Raw genomic sequence first — 22,825 nt, 5'->3', positions numbered from 1 at the left:
GGGAAAATAGATTAAAGGGTAAGACGATACATGATCAGTGGTGTACATTTAAGGAGTTATTTTACAACTTCAAAAAAAAAAATATTCCACTGAGAAGAAAAGGGTGTAAAAGAAAAGTCAGCCATCCGTGGCTAAGTAAAGAAATTAAGGATAGTATTCGACTAAAAACAAGGGCATATAAGGTAGCCAAATCTAGTGGGAGGATAGAGGATTGGGAAAACTTTAAAAGACAACAAAAAATAACAAAAAGATTGATTAAGAAAGGGAAGATAGATTATGAAAGTAAATTAGCAAAAAATATAAAAACAGATAGTAAGAGTTTTTATAGTTATATAAAAAGAAAAAGGATGGCTAAAGTAAATGTTGGTCCCTTAGAGGATGAGACCGGGAAATTAATGGTGGGAAATATGGAGATGGCAAAAACACTGAATGAATATTTTATATCAGTCTTTACAGTAGAAGACACTAAGAATATCCCAACACTGGACAAACAGGGGGCTAAAGGGGGGGGGGGAGGAGCTAAACACGATCAAAATCACTAAGGAAGTGGTACTCGGTAAAATAATGGGACTCAAGGCGGATAAATCACCTGGACCTGATGGCTTACATCCTAGGTTCTTGAGGGAAGTGGCGGTAGGGATTGTGGATGCATTGGTAATAATTTTCCAAAACTCCCTGGACTCGGCAAAGGTCCCGGCAGACTGGAAAACTGCTAATGTAACACCCTTATTTAAAAAGGGCAGTAGACAGAAGGCTGGAAACTATAGACCGGTTAGCCTAACATCTGTGGTAGGTAAAATTTTGGAGTCCATTATTAAGGAGACAGTAACAGGACATTTGGATAATCATAATTTAATAGGACAAAGTCAGCATGGTTTTATGAAGGGGAAGTCATGTTTGACAAATTTGCTGGAGTTCTTTGAGGAAGTAACGTATAGGGTGGATAAAGGGGAAGCAGTGGACGTAGTGTATTTAGACTTCCAAAAGGCATTTGACAAGGTGCCACACAAAAGATTATTGCTTAAGGTAAAAAATCGCGGGATTGGGGGTAATATTCTGGCATGGATAGAGGATTGGCTATCTAACAGAAGGCAGAGAGTTGGGATAAATGGTTAATTCTCAGACTGGCAATCAGTAACTAGTGGTGTTCCGCAGGGGTCAGTGCTGGGTCCCCAACTCTTTACAATCTATATTAATGATTTGGAGGAGGGGACCGAGTGTAACATGTCAAAGTTTGCAGATGATACTAAGATGGGAGGGAAAGTAGTGAGTGAGGAGGACATAAAAAACCTGCAAGGGGACATCGACAGGCTAAGTAAGTGGGCAGAGATTTGGCAGATGGAATACAATACTGGAAAGTGTGAGGTTATGCACTTTGGCAGGAAAAATCGTAGAGCAAGTTATTATCTTAATGGCAAGAAACTGGAAAGTACTGAAGTACAAAGGGATCTGGGGGTCCTGGTGCACGAAACTCAAAAGGTTAGTATGCAGGTGCAGCAGGTGATTAAGAAGGCCAATGGAATGTTGGCTTTCATTGCTAGGGGGATAGAATATAAAAATAGGGAGGTATTGCTTCAGTTGTACAAGGTATTGGTGAGACCGCACCTGGAATACTGCGTACAGTTTTGGTGTCCATACTTAAGAAAGGACATACTTGCTCTCGAGTCAGTACAAAGAAGGTTCACTCGGTTAATCCCGGGGATGAGGGGATGGACATATGAGGAGAGGTTGAGTAGATTGGGACTCTACTCATTGGAGTTCAGAAGAATGAGAGGCGATCTTATTGAAACATATAAGATTGTGAAGGGGTTGGATCGGGTGGATGCGGGGAAGATGTTCCCGATGATGGGTGAAACTAGAACTAGGGGGCATAGTCTTAGAATAAGGGGCTGCTCTTTCAAAACTGAGATGAGGAGGAACTACTTCACTCACAGGGTGGTAGGTCCATGGAATATGCTGCCCCAAAAAGCTGTAGAAGCTACATCATTACATAAATTTAAAACAGAAATAGACAGTTTCCTAGAAGTAAAAGGGAATTAAGGGTTACGGGGAGCAGGCAGGAATTTGGACATGAGTCTAGGTTCGGATCGGTCATGGCCCTGTGGGTAGCGGAGCGGGCCCAGGGGCCGTGTAGCCTGATCCTGCTCCTATTTCGTGTGTCTAATTCTGTTAGATTCAGGAGATGGTTCGGTGATAGTGGATTGGCGGTTAGGATCAGATCAGCCATGATCTTATTGAACGGCGGAGCAGGCTCGAGGGGCCGATTGGCCTACTCCTGCTCCTATTTCTTATGTTCTTATGTTCTGTGTAACCGGTCCTCATAATCTAACCCAGTCTGTGTAACCGGTCCTCATAATCTAACCCAGTCTGTGTAACCGGTCCCCATAATCCAACCCAGTCTGTGTAACCGGTCCTCATAATCTAACCCAGTCTGTGTAACCGGTCCCCATAATCCAACCCAGTCTGTGTAACCGGTCCCCATAATCTAACCCAGTCTGTGTAACCGGTCCCCATAATCTAACCCAGTCTGTGTAACCGGTCCCCATAATCCAACCCAGTCTGTGTAACCGGTCCTCATAATCCAACCCAGTCTGTGTAACCGGTCCCCATAATCCAACCCAGTCTGTGTAACCGGTCCTCATAATCCAACCCAGTCTGTGTAACCGGTCCCCATAATCCAACCCAGTCTGTGTAACCGGTCCTCATAATCCAACCCATTCTGTGTAGCCGGTCCCCATAATCCAACCCAGTCTGTGTAACCGGTCCTCATAATCCAACCCAGTCTGTGTAACCGGTCCCCATAATCTAACCCAGTCTGTGTAACCGGTCCCCATAATGTAACCCAGTCTGTGTAACCGGTCCTCATAATCTAACCCTCCAAGAACATAAGAAATAGGAGCAGGAGTCGGCCATTCGGCCCCTCGAGCCTGCTCCACCATTCAATAAGGTCGTGGCTGATCTTCTACCTCATCTCCACCTTCCTGCACTATCCCCATATCCCTTGATTCCCTTAATATTCAAAAATCTATCGATCTCTGTCTTGAATATTCTCAACGACTGAGCCTCCACAGCCCTCTGGGGCAGAGAATTCCAAAGATTCACCGCCCTCTGAGTGAAGAAATTTCTCCTCATCTCAGTCCTAAATGGCCGACCCCTTATCCTGAGACTGTGACCCCTGGTTCTAGACTCCCCAGCCAGGGGAAACATCCTCCCTGCATCTACCCTGTCAAGCCCTGTAAGAATTTTGTATGTTTCAATGAGATCACCTCTCATTCTTCTAAACTCCAGAGAATATAGGCCTAGTCTACTCAATCTCTCCTCATAGGACAATCCCCCCATCCCAGGAACCAGTCTGGTGAACCTTCGGTGCTCTCCCTCTATGGCAAGTATATCCTTCCTTAGGTAAGGAGACCAAAACTGTCCACAATACTCCAGGTGTGGTCTCACCAAGGCCCTATATAATTGCAGTAAGACGTCTTTACTCTTATACTCAAATCCTCTTGTAATAAAGGCCAACATACCATTTGCTTTCCTAATTGCTTGCTGTACCTGCATGTTAACTTTCAGTGATTCGTGTACAAGGACACTCGGGTCCCTCTGAACACCAACATTTCCCAATCTCTCACCATTTAAAAATACTCTGCTTTTCTATTTTTCCTACCAAAGTGGATAACTTCACATTTCTCCACATTATATTCCATTTGCCATGTTCTTGCCCACTCACTTAGCCTGTCGATATCCCCTTGAAGCCTCCTTGCGTCCTCCTCACAACTTACATTCCCACCCAGCTTTGTGTCATCAGCAAACTTGGATCTATTACATTTGGTCCCCTCATCCAAATCATTGATGTAGATTGTGAATAGCTGAGGCCCAAGCACTGATCCTTGTGGTATCTCACTAGTTACAGCCTGCCTACCTGAAAATGACCGTAGTGAGAGGGAGGTACAGGAGCAAATCTGCAGGGAAATCGCAGAGATATGCAAGAACTATAGAGTGGTGATATTGGGGTACTTTAATTACCCAAATATTGATTGGGATAATGCTCGGGTAAAGGGAAAGGAGGGGGGAGGAATTTCTGAAATGTGTTCAGGAGAATTTCCTTGACCAATATGTTCCTGGCCTAACTAGGAAGGAGGCATTGCTGGATCTGGTGCTGGGGAATGTGGTGGGCCAGGTCGACCAAGTGTCTGTGGGAGAACACTTGGGTACGAGTGATCATTGTATTATAACATTTAGATTAGCAATGGAGAGGTGCAAGGAACAATCTAGAGTGGAACTTTTAAACTGGAATAGGGCTAACTTCAATAGGATGCAAAAGGATCTAGCCAGAGTAAAATGGAACCAAAGACTGACAGGAAAAACTGTAACAGAACAATGGGTGATCTTTAAGGAGGAGATGTTCCAAGTACAGGCTAGGTACATTCCAACAAGAGGGGAGGGTAAGGGAACCAAAGCAAGGGCTCCTTGGATGACGAGGGAGATAGAGAAGATGATGAAACAAAAAGAGGGTGTATGATGCATGTCAGGTGAATTCTTCAAGGGAGAACCAGACCAAATACAATAAGTTGAGAGGGGATGTGAAGATGAAATAAGATTGGCAAAGAGAGAAAATTAGAGTAGAATGGCGGTTCGCATAAAAGGGAACCCAAAATTCTTCTACTGGCATGTAAACAGTAAGCGGGTAGTAAGAGGCGGGGTGGGGCCTATTAGAGACAAAGGTGGTGATATATGTTGTGTATGTACCTTTAAGAGAGAACTGCTTTTATACTGTAGTACCGGCAGTGACCACAGCTGTATATAAAGCCGTAGCAGGCTTCTGTACTTTCAGTTCCAGCATACCCTCTGTTCAGTAAACACCTGTTATTACCGTTCTCCTGCAGTCCGCGTGTTATTGATACGCGGACACTACAGTGGCGACGAGCAGGTTCGAACTCACCTGCAGTACTGCATCACCTCACGGGGATCCATCCCTGAAAAGAAGCTTCTTGGAGGTCGAAGCCAGAGCAACGGGTGTCGGCTGTGGGCAACCGCCCAGTGATCCATCGGAGTTCAATGAATCGCAGAGGAAGCTGTGGAGAGCTGAGCTTGGCTCCCCAGTCAAGGTGTTCCAGCAAATCGTGCTGGTAGCGGGTAGTGCGCTGACCCTTCCGGACTGCGGCGGGCTTGAGCTCGATCGAGCGGCTCTGCAAGGGGGCCGTGCAGCGTCGTCGGGAAGGAAAAGAGAGAGAGAGGGTGGAGCGCACAGGGCGCGGTCGGTGCTCAAGAGCCGGGCAGCGTTAGAGAAAATAAAAAGAGGGGAAGGAAAAGAGACGCGCAGTGGACAGCGTCGAAGAAGAATAAAACTAAGGAATTTAACTAACAAAAGAGAGACGCGCCGAAGCCGCAGGGCGCCGCCATTACTATTTAGAACGCTAGGAGCAGCATTGGCAGCAAGGGGAAGAAGGAAAAGCACGGGAGGCGCCATTTTAATCCATTGGGGAAGAAGGAAAAGCGCGGGAGGCGCCATTTTAAACCACCCAAGATGCCGAAGAGTGGCAGTATCACTGCTTTCGACAATGAAATAGAAGACTGGACCATGTATGTGGAAAGAATTGAAGTGTACTGCAAGGCAAATGGGGTGGCCAATGAAAAGAAGGCGTCGGTATTATTAAATTTGATGGGCGCGAGAACGTACGGCCTGTTGCGGAATTTAATTACCCCAGCTAAACCAATGGAGAAAAGCTTTGAAGAGACTGTCAATATCTTACAGGAACATCTAAACCCTATACCGCTGCTGATAGCAGAAAGATTCAAGTTCCATAAAAGAAACCAGCACAAAGATGAGTGTAATGCTGACTATCTTACGGAACTATGCAAGTTATCGAAGCACTGCCAGTTCGGAGCAGGACTGGCAGATACCTTAAGGGATAAGTTTGTCTGCGGGCTCCAGAGTGAAGGAACCCAGAAACGACTACTTTCGGAAAAGGACCTTACGCTAGAAAAGGCTTTCAGCGTGGCAGTATCCTACGAAGCAGCAGCACGGGGAGCTGCGGAAATACAACAGAAACCGCAAGAATATAGCACTAACGAAATGGCATATGGAGCAGAAAAGTGCTATCGCTGCGGCAGAACAACCCATGACCAGAAGGACTGCTGGTTTAAGGACAAAGTATGCAGGCAATGTGGAAAAGTGGGACACATAGCACGAGTCTGCAGGTCGGGAAAGAAAACCAACACTAAAAGAACTACTAAGGAAAAGTACAAGAAAGTAAAAAAAATGACAGACAGTAGTTCAGAAGATCAGGAGAGTGATAATGACTCCGGGAGCAGGAGACTAAGTTGTCTAAAGTTACACAACGTGATCGCAAAGGAGGATCACGAACCATTTGGGTCACCCTCATGATAGCAGGGTCCCAAGTAAAGATGGAATTGGACACAGGATCAGCCCTAACAGTCATGAATCGACGAGACTATGAGTGGCTATTCTCACACATACCCTTGAAGGACACGTCCATTGTATTGAAGACATATACGGCGCAAAAAGTCTACCCCAGAGGAAAAATAAGGGTGCCCGTTAAATACAACAGCAAGGAAACACAGAAACTGTATCTATATATACTACAAGATGGAGGACCACCATTATTGGGACGTGAATGGATCCGAAAAATACAATTGGATTGGCATTCCATTCAGGCGCTAACTGTGGCTGACAAAAAGGATGACGACATCACACCGGGACGACTGTCAAAAATTCTAACTGACACGAAAGAGGTGTTCCAGCAAGGACTTGGGACTCTAAAAGGAGTAACAGCAATGATAAAAATGGAAGATAACGCAAACCCAAAATTTTTTAAGGCCAGACCGGTACCGTACGTGATCCGCCCAGCCGTTGAAGCAGAGCTGGAGAGTCTGGAGCGTTCGGGTGTGCTGTCCAAGGTGGACTGAAGCGAGTGGGCCACACCCATCGTCCCTGTAATGAAGAAATCATTGAGCAGCACGCCTGGGGAGCCGAAGAAGGTTTGCATCTGTGGGGACTTTAAACTGTGAACCCAGTCCTGCACACAGTACAATATCCACTTCCGCGGATAGAAGATATTTTCGCCTCACTATCTGGAGGGAAACGCTTTACGAAGATTGATCTGGCCCAAGCGTATCTACAAATGGAGGTGGAAGAAGCATCTAGAAAATACCTCACGATAAACACTCACAAAGGTCTTTACCAGTACAACCGACTGGTATTCGGGGTAGCATCAGCTCCGGCTATTTGGCAGAGGGCGATGGAACAAGTCCTGCAAGGGATCCCGGGGACCCAGTGTTATTTGGACGACATCCTGGTTATGGGCGAAAATGACAGTGAACACCTTGCCAACCTGGAGCAGGTGCTCACTAGATTACAAGAATATGGGCTACGAGCCAACCGCCCCAAATGCGAGTTCTTCAGGAGACAAATCTCGTATTGTGGCCACATGATTGATGAGGAAGGGTTGCATAAGTCCCCAGACAAGATTGAGGCAGTAGTCAAGGCTCCAGCACCGGAAAATGTGTCGCAACTGAAGTCGTTCCTCGGGTTGGTGAACTACTACCATAAGTTCTTGCCGAATTTATCTACAATTCTGCACCCACTGAACGCCCTGCTGCAAACTGGAGTAACATGGAAATGGATTGATGAGTGTAAGCGTGCCTTTCAGAAATGTAAATGCCTAATCACTTCAAAAGAAGTATTGGCCCACTACAATCCAACACTACCGATTCGGTTGGCATGTGATCCGTCTCCCTACGGCATTGGAGCGGTGCTGTCACACAAATTCCTTGACGGTTCAGAGAGGCCAATAGCCTTTGCGTCGCGCTCGTTAACCTCAGCCGAGCGTAACTACGCCCAGATTGACAGGGAGGCCCTCAGCCTGGTGTGGGGGGTGAAGAAGTTCAATCACTATCTGCACGGGCAGAAATTCACCCTACTGACTGATCACCAGCCTCTTGTCTCAATTTTTAACCCAAAGAAGGGCGTTCCGGTGATGACGGCGCAACGGCTGCAAAGATGGTCCCTTTTTCTAGGGGCACATCAATACGACAGAGTACAAGGGTACGAAACAGCATGGAAACGCTGATGGGCTGTCACGCCTGCCGTTGCCTACGGTGGAGGAAGCACCTGCAGTGGACCCTGTTGAGATATTCCATTCGACCATAGTCGAATGTCTACCTGTTACAAACTCAAGTATAGAGAAGGAAACCCGAAATGACCCGACACACTCTCGGGTCTATGATTTGACGGTGAAGGGATGGCCAGCACATGGCGACTCACTGTTGCCAGCATTCTCGCCAAGGAGAGAACAGCTGTCAGTGTACCGGGAGACCTTGATGTGTGGATCCCGAGTGGTAATTCCACCCAAGTTGAGAGATAGAGTGCTCAATGAGCTTCATGAGGGTCATCTGGGAGGGGTAAAAATTAAGAGCCTAGCCAGGGCGTTTGTGTGGTGGCCGGGAATCGATAAAGAAATCGAGGATATGACCAAGAGATGCACAGGATGCCAGAAAGTCCAAAACGCTCCACCACAGGCCCCGCTACACCCATGGGAGTGGCCCTCATCTCCATGGCAACAGGTACACATTGATTTTGCTGGTCCATTTATGGACTCAATGTTTTTAATCGCCGTGGATGCACATTCGAAATGGCCAGAGGTCATCAAAATGTCCTCCACCACCACGGAGAAAACTATTGCAGTCCTACGGACCATCTTCGCCAGGAATGGCTTGCCAGAACAGATTTGCTCCGCCAATGGACCACAGTTTGTGTCCGAGGATTTCTGGAGGTTTTTGAGGAATAATGGGGTAAAACATTACACATCTGCCCCATATCATCCAGCCACAAATGGATTGGCTGAGAGGTTTGTTCAGGCCTTTAAAAAAGCAATAAAGGCGATGTATAACGACGACATACCACTACAACACAAGGTGGATAATTTCTTGTTTGCTTACCGGAATGCGACAAATGCAGTCACCAACCAAGCTCCAGCCATAATGTTCTTTAACCGAAGGTTAAGATGTCGCCTGGATTTGCTCAAACCAAACATAAGATGAGATGTTGAGGATAAGCAATTCCAGCACATCAATGAGAAGCCAACCAGGAGCTTCAAGATAGGGCAACCAGTCTTGGCCCGCGACTACCGAACAGAAAAATGGCAGCCAGGAACGATATGCACACAACAGGGACCACTAATGTACACAGTGGACGTTGGAGAGAGCATTGTGAGGCGCCATGCTGACCAGATTCTAGAGTCACAGGAACAAGTCAAACCCATACCACGAGCATGCGCACCTGGTGATGAACCCGAAATACAGATTGCGTCTATTTCAGAATCAGTGGTATTGAAAGCTGACGAACCAACCAATGACAATGAGCCAGAATCGACTCCGCCGCAAGAACAGGATACTCAAGAAAGGCGCTATCCAGACAGGATCAGGAAGCCTCCTCAAAGACTGAATTTATAAATGATTACTTCAGTTGATATATATAGTACAGAGAAAATTGTAATTGTAATTAGTTATTATTTAATTGTTAAATTAATGTTATATACTGTTTATCTAAAAGGGGAGGAATTGTTGTGTATGTACCTTTAAGAGAGAACTGCTTTTATACTGTAGTACCGGCAGTGACCACACCTGTATATAAAGCCGTAGCAGGCTTCTGTACTGTCAGTTCCAGCATACCCTCTGTTCAGTAAACACCTGTTATTACCGTTCTCCTGCAGTCCGTGTGTTATTGATACGCGGACACTACAATATATGCTTAGAGGCGCAGGGCAAGGCTAGAATACTCAATGAGTACTTTGTATTGGTGTTTACTAAGGAGGTGGATGCTGACAAAATATCAGTAGAAGTGGAAAAGGTAGAAGCAATGGAAGGGATGAAAATTGATAGACAGGATGTTCTAGAAAGGCTGGGTATGCTTAGAGTGGACAGGTCGCCTAGTCCAGATGGCTTGCATCCCAGGTTGCTAAGGGAATTGGGGGAGGAGATAGCGGAAGGGCTTGCCATAATTTTCCAATCTTCCCTAGATGCGGGGGAGGTGCCTGAGGATTGGAAAGTGGCAAATGTGACACCATTGTTCAAGAAAGGGTGTAAGGACATTCCTAGTAACTACAGGCCGGTCAGTTTAACATCAGTGGTGGGTAAAGTTTTAGAAACAATAATCAAGGAAAAAATTAACGAGCACTTGGAGAGGTTTAAGCTAATTAAGGAGAGCCAACACGAATTTGTAAAAGGCAGATCGTGTTTGACTAATCTAATTGAATTTTTTGATGAAGTAACAGAGAGGATTGATGAAGGGAATGCAATGGATGTTGTCTACGTTGATTTTCGGAAGGTGTTTGACAAAGTACCACATAGAAGGCTGGTTAACAAAATTGAGGCTCATGGAATAGGTGGATCAGTGGCAGCTTGGATAAGGAATTGGCTTAAGGACAGAAAACAGTGAGTTGTGGTAAATGGCTGTTTTCAGACTGGAGGATGGTAGACAGTGGTGTTCCCCAAGGGTCAGTGCTGGGGCCACTGCTTTTTTAAAAATAAAAAATGACCTAGATATTGGAGTACAGAGTAGAATTTCTACATTTACCGATGACAGCAAACTTTGGGGTGTGGCAAACAATGAGGATGATACCAATCGACTGCAACAGGACACAGAAAGGCTAGCAGAATGGGCAGACAAGTGGCAGATGGAATTTAATACAGAGAAGTGTGAGGTGATGCATTTTGGCAGAAGGAACAGGGAGAGGCAATATACACTTAATGGCACAGTTTTAAAGAGTGTGCAGGGACAGAGGGACCTGGGAGTTAATGTGCATAGGTCCCTGAAGGTGGCGGGTCATATTGAGAGAGTGGTTAGCAAAGCATATGGGATCTTGGGCTTCATAAATAGAGGTGTCCTTGTGCACCAGTCGCTGAAGGTAAGCATGCAGGTGCAGCAGGCGGTTAAGAAGGCAAATGGTATGTTGGCCTTCGTAGCAAGAAGATTTGAGTACAGGAACAAGGATGTCTTGTTGCAGTTGTACAGGGCCTTGGTGAGACCACACCTTGAGTATTGTGTGCAGTTTTGGTCGCCTTATCTGAGGAAGGATGTTCTTGCCATGGAAGGAGTGCAGCAAAGATTCACCAGGCTGATACCTGGGATGGCAGGAATGACGTATGAGGAGGGATTGGGTCGATTGGGCTTGTACTCGCTGTAGTTTAGAAGAATGAGAGGGGATCTCATTGAAATTTATAAAATTCTGACAGGACTGGACAGACTAGATGCAGGAAGGATGTTCCTGTTGGTCGGGGAGTCCAGAACCAGGGGTCACACTCTAAGGATAAGGGATAAGCCATTTAGGACAGAAATAAGGAGGAATTTCTTCACCCAGAGAGTGGTGAACCTGTGGAATTCTCTACCACAGAAGGCAGTAGAGGCCAATTCATTAAATATATTCAAGAAGGAGTTGGATATATTTCTTAAGGCTAAAGGGATCAAGGGGTATGGGGAGAAAGCAGGGACAGGGTACTGAATTTGGATGATCAGCCATGATCTCATTAAATGGCGGAGCAGGCTCGAGGGGCCGAATGGCCTACTCCTGCTCCTAGTTTCTATGTCTATGATACCGTCACCAGAAGGCCAACAGGGCATTGACAAACTGACTCCTGAGGCCGACATACTCTCCAGCTCACTGTCAAAGACACTCAGCCATGATTACGCATTCTCCCAAACTTGACCTTCCTTCCGGAGCTGGGGAGCATAAAGTGACCTGGGTTTTGGTCACTGAAAAAGTCTAGCGCGAATAGCACGGACCACAACACGAACCTCAATGATTGCCCACTGGGAAATGCCTTGGGATTCCTGTAGGACTAGTAAGGAGCTCGAGAAAAGGGTTCGATAGGGTAGACACAGAGAGAGTGTTTCCACTTGTGGGGGAGACCAGAACTAGGGGCCATCAATAAAAAAGTCACTAATAAATCCAATAGGGAATTGAGGAGAAACTTCTTTACCCAGAGAGTGGTGAGAATGGGGAACTCGCTCCCACAGGGAGCGGTTGAGGCGAATAGCAGAGATGGATTTAAGGGGAAGCTGGATAAACACCTGAGGGGGAAAGGAATAGAAGGATATGGTGATGGGGTGAGATGAAGAGGGGTGGGAGGAGGCTCGTGTGGAGCAGAAACCCCAGCATGGAGCAGTGGGGCCGAATGGCCTGTTTCTGTGCTGTAGACTCGAAGTAAATTAGCTGGCGATCTGGCTCCAAACATGCATCATTCTTAGCCTAGGATATTGAGCACAGGGTCTGCCGGCCAGAGATTCCGGGGCTCCCCTTCTCCCAGAGGAAGGCCTCCTGTCCTTTCCTGGGGTCTGAGAAGAAGCTCACATGGTTCTCGGCTCCGTTGGGATCAGGGCGCAATGGATGGAATTCCCGCGGCAGCCTGGGACCGCCCCCAGACGCACCCCTTTGGCTCAAGTGTGGGCGGGCTGGCGGGGGGGGCCTCGTTGGCATGCTCCCGCCCTGACGATCAGAACTTAGGGCAATCATTTAATCGGGTGGGAACCTGGGTCCTAACCACCTCATCTCACCCCGGGAGAGGATTACCACCCCCCCCAACCCCCGCTTTGTACCCTCTCTGGGACGGGGCCTGATTCCGTTGGCGGGGCAGATACTTACCACGTTCTTTATAATCTCATCCTTCCCATCCTGCCTCTGCACCTTTAGCAAGTGGTAACAGAAATCAAACAAGTCAAAGCGTCGCTGCTGTCCCAGGAGGACGATGATGGAACATCCCGCCCAGTTCAGACCGTCTCCGAAACACTGCCTGAGGGAAAAAAACACACACAGTAAAACACAGCACCCTGGTACCTTCCTCCATTGGGTGTTTGCCTCCTGAATTTCCCTACATTACAACAGTGACCACACTTCTAAAGAATGACTTCATTGGCTGTAAAGCGCTTTGGGGTGTCCTGAAGTGGTGTAAGGCGCTGCAGAAATGCAAGTTGTTAGTGTAAGAGGACAGGAACCCATCAGTGTTGGAATTTTCTCTCTTCAAGCGGCTGTTCAGCCCATCGATCCCCACATGGAACGGAGTCCTGAGTGCGGGAGGCAAAACCCCTGGAATCACCTGGTTGGTGTAACGATGGACTGCGGGGCCTGTTGTGATTGGATGGAGTTCCTCATCTGAATTGATATTATCGTGCAAAGACAAATAAGGAAGGATGTTCCCGATGGCGGGGAAGTCCAGAACCAGGGGTCACAGTCTAAGGATAAGGGGTAAGCCATTTAGGACAGAGATCAGGAGGAATTTCTTCACCCAGAGAGTGGTGAACCTGTGGAATTCTCTACCACACAAGGCAGTTGAGGCCAATTCATTAAATATATTCAAGAAGGAGTTGGATATATTTCTTAAGGCTAAAGGGATCAAGGGATATGGGGAGAAGGCAGGGACAGGGTACTGAATTTGGATGATCAGCCATGATCTCATTGAATGGCGGAGCAGGCTCGAGGGGCCGAATGGCCTACTCCTGCTCCTATCTTCTATGTTTCTATGGACTAAACCACTCATTATTTGCCTCAGAATGAGTATTTGATGGGTACGGCGGTGTTGGGGTACGGCGGTGTTGGGGTACGGCGGTGTTGGGGTTCTGTCACTGCACTAACAATCCAGGGAACGCGAGCCCAAGTCCCACCAGGGCCGTTTGAGAATTTGAATTAAGTTTAAAAAGTAAGCAATTAAAAAAGCTGGTCTCAGTTACAGTGACCGTGAGGCTGTCGGATTTTTGTAAACCCAACGGGTTCACTGATGTCCTTTAGGGAAGGAAACCTGCCGTCCTTACCCGGTCTGGGCCTATATGTGACTCCAGTCCCACACCATCGTGGGTGACTCTGAACTGCCCTCTGAAGGGGCCGAGCGAGACACTCAGTTTGTATCAAACCCGCTCCCAGCGGTTCAAGAAGGCGGCCCACCCCCACCTTCTCAGGGCAACTGGGGATGGGCAATAAATGCCGGCCTTGCCAGCGACGCCCACATCCCGAGGATGAATTTTTTAAAAATTTGCCGTTTAAAATATCTTCAGACAGCAGCGTTGAAGGTCAGTGCGAGCAGTGACACCTGGTAAATGCTCTGATTAGTGAGCTACTGAGACCCCAGACCAGCAAGTCCCACTGACGGTCCCAGTGCATCAGGCCTGGTATAGGAAGGTCAAAATCCACCATGGTTCCTGCTCCTGACAGCCTGCTGGGAACATATTGTGCGCCGTGTGCCAGAGCGCGCGGGGTCAAGAGCGGGCGCGCGGGGTCAGAGCGGGCGCGCGGGGTCAGAGCGGGCGCGCGGGGTCAGAGCGGGCGCGCGGGGTCAGCGAGCGCACGGGGTCAAGAGCAAGTGCGCGGGGTCAGAGAGCCCACGTGTGTCCGAGTGCATGCCGCGTGTCTGTTTGCGCGTGTCAGTGTCACACGGACTCAGCCGCTGCATTGGGTTCCGAGCCGTGTCTCCCTCGCTCTCGCCAGTCGCGCTCCTGTACTTACTCCGCCGTGAACTCATTGGTCCCAACAGGGATGCAGTAAACGAACTGCATCGCGCTCCACAGCCGATGGAACTCCACACACTCGTCCACATGCATGACCCCATTGGTCGCAGGAGGCCCCTTCCACACCGGGTCCTGGAGGTAGCTCCGAATACGGGTCAGGATCACCTCAAACATGGACAGGCCGCAGCACAGACGCTCCTTGGTGAGCAGGTCCCCCTCACGGGCAATCGCTATTTGCTGCAGACACGGACACACAACATGAACACCGGCGACACGTGGTGAGACTCGCTCCGAGAATCAAATGGTGAAATATTCTAAGCTGATACCACAGATCAGCCCGACCTACTTCTACACAACGCAATTTAAGAAAACCTTCCACGTTTAAATCAACTTCTTTAGCTCATCTGCTGAGGGCAGCTGGGAACAGCGACATTCCCCGCTCGCCCCCTGCTCTCCGACTCAGTAAAGGGGGCGCACAGACCCCCACACTATACACCGCCTCGCTCACAACTGTTAAAACACATTCACTCCATCTCACGCTTCCTTGATGCTTCAGCCTTCGTCCCTCCGGCTCCCCCGCCCATCACCCATAGGATTCTCACTAGGGTACAGTTCCACAGACACTGACTCTCACTGGGGTTCAGTTCCACAGACACTGACTCTCACTGGGGTACAGTTCCACAGGCACTGACTCTCACTGGGGTACAGTTCCACAGACACTGACTCTCACTGGGGTACAATTCCACAGACACGGACTCTCACTGGGGTACAGTTCCACAGACACTGACTCTCATTGGGGTACAGTTCCACAGACACTGACTCTCACTGGGGTACAGTTCCACAGACACTGACTCTCACTGGGGTACAGTTCCACAGACACTGACTCTCACTGGGGTACAGTTCCACACACACTGACTCTCACTGGGGTACAGTTCCACAGGCACTGACTCTCACTGGGGTACAGTTCCACAGACACTGACTCTCACTGGGGTACAGTTCCACAGACACTGACTCTCACTGGGGTACAGTTCCACAGACACTGACTCTCACTGGGGTACAGTTCCACAGGCACTGACTCTCACTGGGGTACAGTTCCACAGGCACTGACTCTCACTGGGGTACAGTTCCACAGACACTGACTCTCACTGGGGTACAGTTCCACAGACACTGACTCTCACTGGGGTACAGTTCCACAGACACTGACTCTCACTGGGGTACAGTTCCACAGACACTGACTCTCACTGGGGTACAGTTCCACAGACACTGACTCTCACTGGGGTACAGTTCCACAGACTCTCACTGGGGTACAGTTCCACAGACACTGACTCTCACTGGGGTACAGTTCCACAGACACTGACTCTCACTGGGGTACAGTTCCACAGTCACTGACTCTCACTGGGGTACAGTTCCACAGACACTGACTCTCACTGGGGTACAGTTCCACAGACACTGACTCTCACTGGGGTACAGTTCCACAGACACTGACTCTCACTGGGGTACGTGTTCCACAGGCACCAACACTCTCTGGGGTACAGCTCTACAGACACTGACTCTCACTGGGGTACAGTTCCACAGACACTGACTCTCACTGGGGTATGGGTTCCACAGACACTGACTCTCACTGTGGTACAGTTTCACAGACACTGACTCTCACTGGGGTACAGTTCCACAGACACTGACTCTCACTGGGGTACAGTTCCACAGACACGGACTCTCACTGGGGTACAGTTCCACAGACACTGACTCTCACTGGGGTACAGTTCCACAGACACTGACTCTCACTGGGGTACGGGTTCCACAGACACTGACTCGGGTTGGGATATGTGTCCCCCCCAGGCTAATGTTACCCCTGCCCCCAGCCCAGGGGCTACCTCGGCTGCGATGAGCTAAAGGTTTTATGGAGTTTACTTACACTGACTGGCAGATTGTCTTTCCATCTCTGCGAGAAGTTCTGGGGGGGTAAAACAGTTTTTATTTAGGAAAGAATGTCTTCAGAGGCCGATTTTGTCCGTTGGTCACGTTGCTTTGGCCGCTGGGGTTGCCCGAGTTCGAGGCTCGGTCAGGGTGTTCAAAGGCCAAAGGTCAAGCTCACGTCCTCAAGCATCGAATTTCATGTGGCGGGGGAGGACACTGTTTCCAAGGACGCACTGGCGGCACGAGACCCGGCTTCACCGGGGAGCAAATTGCGGGCGCGTTTCCGATATTCGAGGGTCTTCGCGGAAACTATTCCCCCCTCTGCCCATTAACTTGGCTCATGTTTGGGCTTGAACAACTTGCACTGAATGTAGTAAAACCTCCCAGGGTCCTTCACAGGAGCGTAAATCAGGCAAAATTCGACACCGAGCCACATAAGGAGATATTCGGACAGATGAGCAAAAGCTTGGTCAAAGAGGTAGGTTTTAAGGAGCATCTTAAAGGAAGAGAAGCCATTGCTAAAATTGGATAGGTAAGAATGGAACCAGGCGAGTGCAGTCCCACCCAGCTGGACGACGGTGGAGAGGTGTTGGAGGAGGATGGAGTGGTCAACCGTGTCAAAGGCTGCAGACAAGTCAAGAAGGACGAGGAGGGATAGTTTACCTTTGTCACATTCACAAAGGATGTCATTTGTGACTTTGATGAGAGCCATTTCGGTACTGTGGCAGGGGCAGAAACCTGATTGGAGGGATTCAAACATGGAGTTCCGGGAACCATGGGCAAGGATTTGGGAGGTGACAACATGCTCAAGGACTTGAGAGGAAAGGGAGGTTGGAGACGGGGCGGTAGTTTGCAAGGACGGAGGGATCAAGGGTTGGTTTTTTGAGAAGGGGGTGATGACGGCAGATTTGAGGGAGAGGAGGACAGTACCTGAGGAGAGAACCGTTAACAATGTCAGCTAACATGGGAGCCAGAAAAGGAAGTTGGGTGGTCAGCTTTTGGTGGGAATAGGGTCGAAGGAGCAGATGGCGGGTCTCATGGATAAGAACGGCAAAACCATGGCACAGGCTGGATGGTGATTGGCCAAGGGCAGGGTGTCTGAAGATCCCAGGGAACGCTGCCCGTGATTGGCGCTGGGCGAGGCTCCCATTGAGCGAGGCTACTCAGGAAAATGATCCCAAGTATAATGCAGGTTTGGGGCAACGGATGAAAACAGGACAATCTCTCCCTTACCTGTGGCGTCCCGAGTCTTTCGATTAAAGGAACGAGGTGGAGAGGAGCGTATTTTGCCTCCAAGCGTTTCATTCGGACCTCCAATCGTTCGCCCTCTGTTAACGAGACACCAAATTACGCTCGGTTACACACAGCTTATCCTAGCGCCTTCTCACACTCATCAAGCTGAATCCTCTCCTCCAGTGTCTGTATCAATCCCTCACTCCACAGCCAGCTATACTACACATCGGCTAGATTGTTTATACAGTTCCACATCCTTTGTGTCCAAGGTCCCTGACTGCGTCGTTGCCAAGTGACCCACAATTACAGATCAGTTTCCAAGTTGCCTACAGTATGGAGACCATCCTGTAACCTTCTGTGTGACTGAGACCAGCGGCTCTCTGTCCCTCCGTGACCTCGCTGCTGTCTTCTGAACTGTTGACCTCATCACTGACCTCTCCGCGTCCTTGGGGTTCCATTCTGATCTTGCCCAGCATCCCTTCAAATAGTTTCCATTCCCATTCCTGCGCAGCCCACTCTCCGAGCTCCCCAGGGGTCCACTTCCATAAGTACGTCAAATACACCCAACTCTCCTCTCCACCATCATAGGATCACACAGCACAGGAGGAGGCCATTCGGCCCATCGTGCCTGTGCCGGCTCTTTGAAAGAGCTCTCCCATTAGTCCCCCTGCTCATTCCCCGGAGCCCTGCACATTTCTCCCCTTCAAGTATTTCTCCAATTCCCTTTTGAAAGTTACGATTGAATCTGCTTCCACCGCCCTTTCAGGCAGCGCATTCCAGATCACAACAACTCGCCGTGTAAAAAATAATTCTCCTCATCTCCCCTCTGGTCCTTTTGCCAATTCCCTTCACTCTGTGTCCTCTGGTCACAGACCCTCCTGTCACTGGAAACACTTTCTCCCCATTAACTATTAAAACGCTCCATGATTTTGAACACCTCAATTAAATCGCCCCTTAAAGAAAAAAAGACTTGCATTTATAGCTTCACAACCAATGAAGTACTTTTTGAGGTGTAGTCGCTGTTGTAATGGAGGAAGCACGGCAGCCAATTTGCGCACAGCAAGATCCCACAAACAGCAATTGGAAGATGACCAGATAATATTTTTTTTTTTTAAATGATGTTGGTTCAGGGATAAATATTGGCCCAGGACAACGGGGATAACTCCCCTGCTCTTCCTTGAAATAGTGCTGTGGGATCTTTCCCATCCACCCGAGGGGGCAGACAGGATCTCGGCTTAACAGCTCGTCCGAAAGACGGTGCTCCCTCAGTGCTGCCCCTCCGACAGTGCGGCGCTCCCTCAGTACTGCCCCTCCGACAGTGCAGCACTCCCTCAGTACTGCCCCTCCGACAGTGCGGCACTCCCTCAGTACTGCCCCTCCGACAGTGCAGCGCTCCCTCAGTACTGCCCCTCCGACAGTGCAGCGCTCCCTCAGTACTGCCCCTCCGACAGTGCAGCGCTCCCTCAGTACTGCCCCTCCGACAGTGCTGCGCTCCCTCAGTACTGCCCCTCCGACAGTGCTGCGCTCCCTCAGTACTGCCCCTCCGACAGTGCGGCGCTCCCTCAGTACTGCCCCTCCGACAGTGCGGCGCTCCCTCAGTACTGCCCCTCCGACAGTGCGGCGCTCCCTCAGTACTGCCCCTCCGACAGTGCGGCGCTCCCTCAGTTCTGCCCCTCCGACAGTGCTGCGCTCCCTCAGTACTGCCCCTCCGACAGTGCGGCGCTCCCTCAGTACTGCCCCTCCGACAGTGCGGCGCTCCCTCAGTACTGCCCCTCCGACAGTGAGGCGCTCCCTCAGTACTGCCCCTCCGACAGTGCAGCGCTCCCTCAGTTCTGCCCCTCCGACAGTGCGGCGCTCCCTCAGTACTGCCCCTCCGACAGTGAGGCGCTCCCTCAGTACTGCCCCTCCGACAGTGCAGCGCTCCCTCAGTTCTGCCCCTCCGACAGTGCGGCGCTCCCTCAGTACTGCCCCTCTGACAGTGCGGTGCTCCCTCAGTACTGCCCCTCTGACAGTGCAGCGCTCCCTCAGTACTCCCCCTCCGACAGTGCGGCGCTCCCTCAGTACTGCCCCTCTGACAGTGCGGTGCTCCCTCCTCCCACGCACCTCCAAACCTCCGCTCCCTAATCCTCCCCCCCTTCCCAATTCACCCCAATCTTCCCCTCCACCAATCGTCCGCTCCACACCCCACTAATCCACTGCTCCCCCACCAGCCCCCCTAATCTTCCACCCTTCCCCCATCCCCCCCTCTGACTTTGCCTTCTCCTGCTCCTCTCCCCACAAGGTGCTCTGGGAGTGCTGTACATCTTGCTGGGGAGAAGCAAGAGGAAGCTGGGCACAGACTAGGTGCAAGAGGCTGGGGAGTGAGAGGATGCCGAGGGGTAGAAAGGAGCAGAGAGAGTGTGTGCTGCACTCATCTGATGCCAGAATGATTAAACGAACTGTGGCCTGATGGGAGCACTCACACTCGATGTCACACACACACAGGCACTGACAGACACACTCACACTGACAGACACACACACACTGACAGACACAGACACACTGACAGACACAGACACACACACAGTTACTGTGAAACAGCTGACCTTTGATGTAGACCCTGGGTAGAATGTTCTGGAACGGTGCAGCATGCAGAAGATCACAAACCTCTTCTTGAGACTGTAAACAAGAGAAAGGCAATCTTAGATCTGGTCCTGTGTAATGAGACAGGATTAATAAAAAATGTCCCAATAAAGGATCCCCTTGGAATGAGTGACCATAACATGGTTGAATTCCAAACTCAGTTGGAGGGTGAGAGAGTTGGATCTCAAACCAGTGTACTAAGCTTAAATAAAAGGAGAGAAGTCACACAACACCAGGTTATAGTCCAACAGCTTTATTTGAAATCACAAGCTTTCAGAGCGCTGCTCCTTCGTCAGGTGAAGAAGCAGCGCTCCAAAAGCTTGTGATTTCAAATAAAGCTGTTGGGCTATAACCTGGTGTTGTGTGACTTCCCACATTTGTCCACCCCAGTCCAACACCGGCATCTCCACATCATGATTAAATAAAGGAGACTATGAAGGTATGAGAGCAGAGTTGACTAAAGTGGACTGGGAAAATAGATTAAGCTGTAAGACAGTACAGGAGCAGTGGTGTACATTCAAGGAGATATTTCACAACTTTCAAGAAAAATATATTCCACTGAGGAAAAAGGGGTGTAAAAGAAAAGACAGCCATCCGTGGCTAAGTAAAGTAATAAAGAATAGTATCCGACTGAAAACAAGGGCATATAAAGTAGCCAAATCTAGTGGGAGGATAGAAGATTGGGAAGCATTTAAAAGCCAGCAAAGAATAACTAAAAGATTAATTAAGAAAGGGAAGATAGATTATGAAAGTAAACTAGCAAAAAATATAAAAACAGATAGCAAGAGTTTCTACAGTTATATAAAAAGAAAAAAAAGGGTGGCTAAAGTGAATGTTGGTCCCTTAGAGGACGAGACCAGGAAATTAGTAGTGGGGAACATGGAGATGGCAAAAACGCTGAACAAATATTTTGTATCAGTCTTTACAGTAGAGGACACTAAAAATATCCTAACACTGGACAAACAGGGGGCTATAGGGGGGGAGGAGCTAAACACGATTAAAATCACTAAGGAAGTGGTACTCGGTAAGATAATGGGACTAAAGGCGGATAAATCCCCTGGACCTGATGGCTTACATCCTAGGGTCTTGAGAGAAGTAGCGGTAGGGATTGCGGATGCATTGGTGGTAATTTTCCAAAACTCCCTGGATTCAGGAAAGGTCCCAGCAGATTGGAAAACTGCTAATGTAATGTCCTTATTTAAAAAGGGAGGTAGACAAAAGGCTGGAAACTATAGACCAGTTAGCCTAACATCTGTGGTTGGTAAAATGTTGGAGTCCATTATTAAGGAAGCAGTAACAGGATATTTGGATAAGCATAATTTAATCGGATAGAGTCAGCATGGTTTTACGAAGGGGAAGTCATGTTTGACAAATTTGCTCGAATTCTTTGAGGATGTAACAAACAGGGTGGATAAAGGGGAACCAGTGGATGTGGTGTATTTGGACTTCCAAAAGGCATTTGATAAGGTGCCACACAAAAGATTACTGCACAAGATAAAAAATCACGGGATTGGGGGTAATATACTGGCATGGGTGGAAGATTGGCTATCTAACAGAAAACAGAGTTGGGATAAATGGTTCATTCTCGGACTGGCAATCAGTAACTAGTGGTGTTCCGCAGGGGTCAGTGCTGGGACCCCAACTCTTTACAATCTATATTAACGATTTGGAGGAAGGGACTGAGTGCAACATATCCAAGTTTGCAGACGATACAAAGATGGGAGGGAAAGCAGTGAGTGAGGAGGACATAAAAAACCTGCAAAAGGACATAGACAGGCTAAATGAGTGGGCAGAAATTTGGCAGATGGAATATAATGTTGGAAAGTGTGAGGTTATGCACTTTGGCAGAAAAAAATCAAAGAGCAAGTTATTATCTAAATGGAGAGAAACTGCAAAGTGCTACAGTACAAAGGGATCTGGGGGTCCTGGTGCATGAAACACAGAAGGTTAGTATGCAGGTGCAGCAGGTGATCAGGAAGGCCAATGGAATCTTGGCTTTTATTGCAAGGGGGATGGAGTATAAAAGCAGGGAAGTCTTGCTTCAGTTATACAGGGTACTGGAGGCCACACCTGGAATACTGCGTACAGTTTTGGTTTCCATATTTAAGAAAAGATATACTTGCTCTCGAGGCAGTTCAGAGAAGGTTCACTCGGTTGATTCCGGAGATGAGGGGGTTGACGTATGAGGAAAGGTTGAGTAGGTTGGGACTCTACTCATTGGAGTTCAGAAGAATGAGAGGCGATCTTATCAAAACATATAAGATTGTGAGGGGGCTTGATCGGGTGGATGCGAGGAGGATGTTTCCACTGATGGGTGAGACTAGAACTAGGGGGCATAATCTAAGAATAAGGGGCTGCCCTTTCAAAACTGAGATGAGGAGAAACTTCTTCACTCAGAGGGTAGTAAATCTATGGAATTTGCTACCTCAGAGAGCTGCGGAAGCTGCAACATTAAATAAATTTAAAACGGAGATAGACAGTTTCCTAGCAGATAAGGGAATTAGGGGTTACGGGGAGCGGGCAGGCAAGTGGAGGTGAGTCTAGGTT

General features: G+C 48.8%; 1 protein-coding gene across 2 annotated transcripts in view; it reads right to left on the bottom strand.

The window, feature by feature from the left end:
- The window catches only part of cyfip2 (cytoplasmic FMR1 interacting protein 2), a 127,218-nt gene that overhangs the window by 4,838 nt on the left and 99,555 nt on the right, over positions 1–22,825 (bottom strand). For both annotated transcript variants that reach the window (XM_085996071.1, XM_085996072.1), the window contains exons 27-31: positions 20,242–20,314; positions 17,657–17,751; positions 16,422–16,460; positions 14,508–14,746; positions 12,657–12,804 (exon numbers count right to left, since the gene is read on the bottom strand). In XM_085996071.1, the coding sequence (XP_085852197.1) occupies positions 12,657–12,804; positions 14,508–14,746; positions 16,422–16,460; positions 17,657–17,751; positions 20,242–20,314 (594 nt within the window). The remainder of the gene's footprint in view (positions 1–12,656; positions 12,805–14,507; positions 14,747–16,421; positions 16,461–17,656; positions 17,752–20,241; positions 20,315–22,825) is intronic.

This window comes from Somniosus microcephalus, chromosome 8, assembly GCF_052327205.1.
Source record: "Somniosus microcephalus isolate GS21.2 chromosome 8, FLI_Smic_1.0, whole genome shotgun sequence".
NCBI classification, from domain to species: Eukaryota; Metazoa; Chordata; class Chondrichthyes; order Squaliformes; family Somniosidae; genus Somniosus; species Somniosus microcephalus.
Note: the sequence above shows the minus strand (reverse complement) of the source record. Positions and strands in the feature narration are given on the sequence as shown.